Source organism: Vigna unguiculata, chromosome 11 (genome assembly GCF_037176805.1).
Source record: "Vigna unguiculata cultivar grain cowpea cultivar isolate G323 ecotype 2 chromosome 11, ASM3717680v1, whole genome shotgun sequence".
NCBI lineage: Eukaryota > Viridiplantae > Streptophyta > Magnoliopsida > Fabales > Fabaceae > Vigna > Vigna unguiculata.
In genome coordinates this window covers 25,703,252-25,708,565 of record NC_140802.1, presented here as the reverse complement: position 1 = coordinate 25,708,565, position 5,314 = coordinate 25,703,252, and the positions used below count along the sequence as shown (strand labels likewise).

General features: G+C 37.1%; 1 protein-coding gene across 1 annotated transcript; it reads right to left on the bottom strand.

Annotated features, from left to right (window-relative positions):
• Window positions 1-2,130: 2,130 nt before the first annotated feature.
• Window positions 2,131-3,070, bottom strand: LOC146881651 (uncharacterized). Its single transcript, XM_085669282.1, has 3 exons — window positions 2,957-3,070; window positions 2,455-2,683; window positions 2,131-2,240 (listed from the first exon to the last, which is right to left on the bottom strand). Exons 1-3 carry the CDS (start codon window positions 3,068-3,070, stop codon window positions 2,131-2,133), a joined length of 453 nt encoding a protein of 150 aa, XP_085525408.1.
• Window positions 3,071-5,314: the final 2,244 nt, after the last annotated feature.

Here is a 5,314-nt window from a genome sequence, read left to right as displayed (position 1 = left end):
CAAATAAAAAACTTTATTAATCAAAGTAAAGTCTCAATTAATTTTAATTAGAGAAAACACCTTTAATCAAAGTAAAGTCTCAATCATTGGTATAAACTCATTCAATCACATGAAAGTTTCTAAATAAAATCAAAGTAAAGTCTCAATTCAATTTAAAAACCCTTGGACTCATATGATCAACATGCATATAGATTTAAAATCATTACTTCTTACATGATTCAAAGATAAAAGATATAGATGAATTAAAACTTCAACAATAATAAAATGAACAAAGAAATTATTTCATTCTAACCTCATAATCCATAATGAAATTACAATGGAATCAACCCAAGATGTTTAGCACTCCATGAAACACAAAATAAAATAAAAATAGAAGAAGAAAGGAGAGAGGAAGAAATTAGGCCCCCCTAAGGATTCCTAAATTTTGAAGTGCCGAGCTTGTCTTTTCTGCTTCTCCCTTGGTCTCTTTATATAGGAATTGGACTAGGTTTTTTTATTGCTAAAATCTCTCAAATATCATTTAAAATAAAGATAAAGATAAATATTTAAAAATTTTCAGAGAGATATAAACTATTTGATAAATATAATTGGTTGATAATATCAATATCTAATATAACTAAATTAATTAATTAAAGATATATGATAAATTATCACCTGTAACATCCCATTTTATAGTTTTTCGCACTATCAAATAAAACATTATATTATGATCAAACATAACAGATAGTAGAGATAACAATCATATACACATATAAGTATATAATGCTGGTACAGTCATCCAAGAACACCACAAAAAAAACCCTCCTGATAAGAGTAGTAATACAAGGAGAAAATCTCAAATACAAGTCTCAAGGCTTAGTAGAATCTGGCCCAAAAGCTAACACAACACCCAACAAAGAGTCAGCTCCTGTTCAGCAGAGGGGTATCATCATCAAGGCTCGGCTTTGCTCACACCAACCGTAGGTGATCATTGCAAAAGAGAAAATACAAAGACAAGCAAAATATAAACAAAAGGGTAAGCTAACTAAATTGAGAGAAAAAGAATGATACAATTCAGAATGTAAACATCAATCATAACACACAGCTCAATTTCATAATTCTAGACTCAATATCCGAATTGTGTAAATGACATTGGAGCTCTTGGTGGCTTGCACCTGCAATAATTCTAAGACTCTGCAGAGTCTGGACACAAGGAGTCTTCACCCGACCCTTCTCACGGTAAGTCCCCTTCGCGTCTAGGACTTGATCAAGTCCAAAGACTAGGATCTCCTGCTACTCCTCACGACATAATCCATTCTGCTCTATCTGAGCGTGAAATATTATTGGATTTTCAGGATACCAACCAATATGGATTCCACACATCCTTACACACACACACACTAACAATTTCACATGAATTTCTCTTGAAATTCCATTCCAAACACAACTCCTCATGATACATACTCATCCAATTTCATCACACGACACATTAATAATGACGTTCCAAGCATATGAGATACTAATTGCATAAAACTACCTTAAAACATACAATATCACACTTTATAGCGGAAACTAGAGCATCCCACTGTAGTGACTCTCGCTCAAGCTAGACAATCTAGCCTAGGCGAGAGGTTATCTCGCTTAGGCGAGTCAGTCTCGCCTGAGCGAGGCTCTAATAGTGGCAAAAATTAAAAACTGGGCGAACTCTCGCTCAGGCTAAGCTGGCTCGCTTAGATGAGATTGTCTTCTCGCTTAAGCGACCTCAGCTCGCCTAGGCGAGACTTCGCGTAGGATCAAGGGTGGGTTTTCTGGTGTTTTCGCTTGGGCGAGAGCCACCCGCCTATGCGAAAATACAAAATCACTCACTGTTCCCACATGCAAGAGCACTGTATTCATGGTAGAATTCGATCAAGCAACCACACATACAATTTTTAACCATCACTTTAGCACTCAGATCTTGAATAAGACTCATCAAACATGATTCATGGGTTTAAGTAAGAAAAATTTACAGTTAGCTTCCCTTACCTTTTTAAAAGCACTACAAGCAAGACTCAATCACAAGGGCACCTCAATTCCACAACCTAAGGGGCTGAAATTCATAAACTCACAGTGAGTATAGGACCCTAATTCGGTTTTGGTAAGCAATGAACTCTAGAAATTCCAAAATTGGAGAGAATTGAGGAAAACCGAATTTGGCTTACCGGGAGGAGAAGATGACTCAACTAGAGGAGGAGTTATTCTTCTGGTTCCAGGTCCAATAGCTGTAATAGAAGGGAGGAATGATTAGAAAGGGAAAATTTGAGCTCCTATTAGAGAAAAGGCTGTGTAGTTGGTTTTGAGGGAGGAAAACAGTGATGGTGGAGTGTGGTTCTGTGTTATGAGTAGGAGAAAGAAGAGAGTGTATAGAGAGGGGGAGATAGTGGGTTTCACAATCTTCCCAACAATAAAATTTTCGTCCCGAAAATTAAGACTCACCAGAGAACAGGTGTGGAAATGATTTCTTCACATCCTCTTCAAGCTCCCAAGTGGAATCACCCGTTCTCTTGTCCCAGATGACCTGAACTAGACTGATGGACTTCCCCCTTCGCTGCCTTGTCTGGCTATCACCAAGACCAACAGGCTGAACTTCCACTGAAAGATCTCCTCTAATCTGCAGATATTCTGCCTCAAGCATATAAGAGGGATCAAATACATACTTTCTGAGCTGAGATACATGGAACACTACGTGAAGGTTGGACAACTAAGGAGGTAAGGTGATCTCTTAGGCCACTGGTCCTATCCTCCTCAAAATTTGATATGGACCGATGAACTTAAGAGATAGCTTCCTTGAGCAAATAGCCCTCCCCACACCAGTGGTTGGGGTAATCCTCAAGAAAACATGATCTCCAACTGCAAACTCTAAAGGTCTTCTCCTCTTATCAGCATAGGATTTTTATCTGCTCTGAGATGCCTTCATCCTTTCTTGTATTAGCTTGACCTTCTTTGTAGTTTGCCTCAGCAACTCTGGTCCTACAACCACTAACTCTCCATCTTGGTACCAACACAAGGGAGTCCTGCATCTCCTGCCATAGAGAGCTTCATATGGCGCCATGCCAATGCTTGCATGGAAACTATTATTATAGGTAAACTCCACCAGAGGCAGGACCTCGTCCCATGCACCAAGATGATCCAGCACGCACGTCCGTAAGAGGTCCTCAAGAAACTATATTGTCCTCTCAGACTGGCCATCCGTCTGGGGGTGGTAAGCTGAGCTCATAGTCAGCCTGCTGCCCAAGGCACTCTACAACGTCTGCCAAAAATGGGAGGTGAATCGTGGTGATATCATTGTCGTTAGGCGATCAAATTACCACCACTTAACTTTAGCAACTTCAGTATTGCCAAATTAGTAGTGAACAAAATAGTTATGGTTAAGATAACCTTGAGTCGTCTCACAACGAATACAGAATTGATCTCAAATATTTGATTCTTAAAAGTGCAATTAAAACTAGCAATTATAAAAATAGGGGGTTTTGATATGCAAAGAAAATGACACGGAAGATTGTAAACACAATAATAGTAAATAGGTCAATTTCACTGCGTTTTCTAAATAAGATTCTTCATTGGTTAGCTAGAGATTATTGTTAAATTAATTATTGTTGTTGATTTACAAATCAATCAATGTAAACACTCAATTCATTTGTTGGCATTCTCACTTTTAATCAAAGTAAAGTCTCAATTAAAAGTGAGAATTGTTAGATTGTCCATAATAAATTGAATCAAAGTACAGTATCAATTAATTTTACTATGCCTAATCATGTTTATTCCTTTGTTTCTTCACCAAATAGAAAAATTAATTAATCAAAGTAAAGTCTTGACTAATTTTAGTTAAAGTAATTACCTCTAATCAAAGTAAAGTTTCAATTATTGGCAAAAACTTATTTAATCAAATGAAAGTTTCTAAACAAATCAAAGTAAAGTCTCAATTTAATTTAAAAACCTTTTAACTCATATGATTAGCATGCATGTAGATTTAAAATCATTATTTTCTATTCGATTAAGAAGCAAAGGACATATATAAACAAAAACCACAACAATAATCAAAATAACAAACACATAAATTCATCTAACCTCAGAATCCAGTCAAGAAATTATAGTGGAATCAACCCTTAAAGCTTAGCCCTCCATGGCTTTGATGGAATACATGATAATATATGATGAAGGAAAGAAAATAAAAGAAAAGAGAGAATGAGAGATGTGATGGATGACGGTGTCTGCCAAAACCAGAGAGTTCTCAATTGTCTAAGTCGTGTCCTGTTTCTGCTCCCTTAAGTCTCTTTATATAGGCTTCCACTGGACTTTGGGCTTTATTTGTCAGTTGCTAAAATCTTTTATTTTTATTTAATTAATTAGCAACTTAATTCCTGTTCAATTTCAAATGCTGCCCCTCTTATTTAACCATTTTTGCAGTTTTGACTAGAGTTGACTGCTGACTTTGACCAGTTGACCAGTGTTGACCAGTTGACCAGTTTGACTGTCCAATAGCAGCCTGACACGTGGCAGTGCATTTTCTCTCTCCAGAATTAGGGTTTCTACAGATGCAATGGAGATGGAGATGCAATGACGGCTGCTCCTTTGCTGCCGGCGTTGGCTCGTCTGCGGTGGCCGTGAAGCTGGTGCAGGGATGAAGGAGGAAGCTGCGGTGGCATGCTAGGGTTTGAGGAAAATTAGGGTTTCTGTTTTGGGAGATGAAGATGATGACATGGCAACCTTCCATTGGACAGCTTGTTAGTGCAAGGATTGTGACACGTGGCTTGTTCTGGTTGGCTAATTTTAAAAGGTGGGGATTGCCACATGGCATGATCTGGTTGAGTGGAGTTTAAGTGGTAGGATGGGTGCAACTTAGTGAAAACTGGGGGTGCAGAACAGGGTTTTTGGTGGTCCACTTTAGAAGGAGTGTGCAAATAAAATCTGGGGGTGCATTAAGCTCCTGATTTATTCTTTTCCAGAATTTCTTGATTTTGGACTTATTTTGTAACTTTGAATATTTCAAAATCACACTATTAATGACCAAAAATAAATTCTGGCTGCATTAACAAACATTAGAATATCCAATAATATTTTATGCAACTAAAATCAATTTTTACGCCACTTTTACCAAACTTAATAAATCCAATAATCACAAATCCTAATTAAATCAATCTTTAAGTACAGAAAATTCAATTAAATCCCCAAATTTAAATATTAAATGAGGGCAAAAAGTTGAACTCATCACACACCCACACTTATCCTTTTGCACTCTTGGGCAAAATTGAACAATTTCAAAATTTTATTCTGAGGTCTTTTATTCCATATTTTC

What these genes read in the sequence shown, in the direction of transcription:
- LOC146881651 (XM_085669282.1), bottom strand. Translation starts at nt 3,070, where the DNA reads ATGGCGCCATATGAAGCTCTCTATGGCAGGAGATGCAGGACTCCCTTG. An exon ending in TGAGGCAAACTACAAAGAAG is followed by an intron (nt 2,684 to 2,956) that starts GTCAAGCTAATA and finishes CATGTATCTCAG; the next exon opens with CTCAGAAAGTATGTATTTGA. An exon ending in ATTTCCACACCTGTTCTCTG is followed by an intron (nt 2,241 to 2,454) that starts GTGAGTCTTAAT and finishes CTTCTATTACAG; the next exon opens with CTATTGGACCTGGAACCAGA.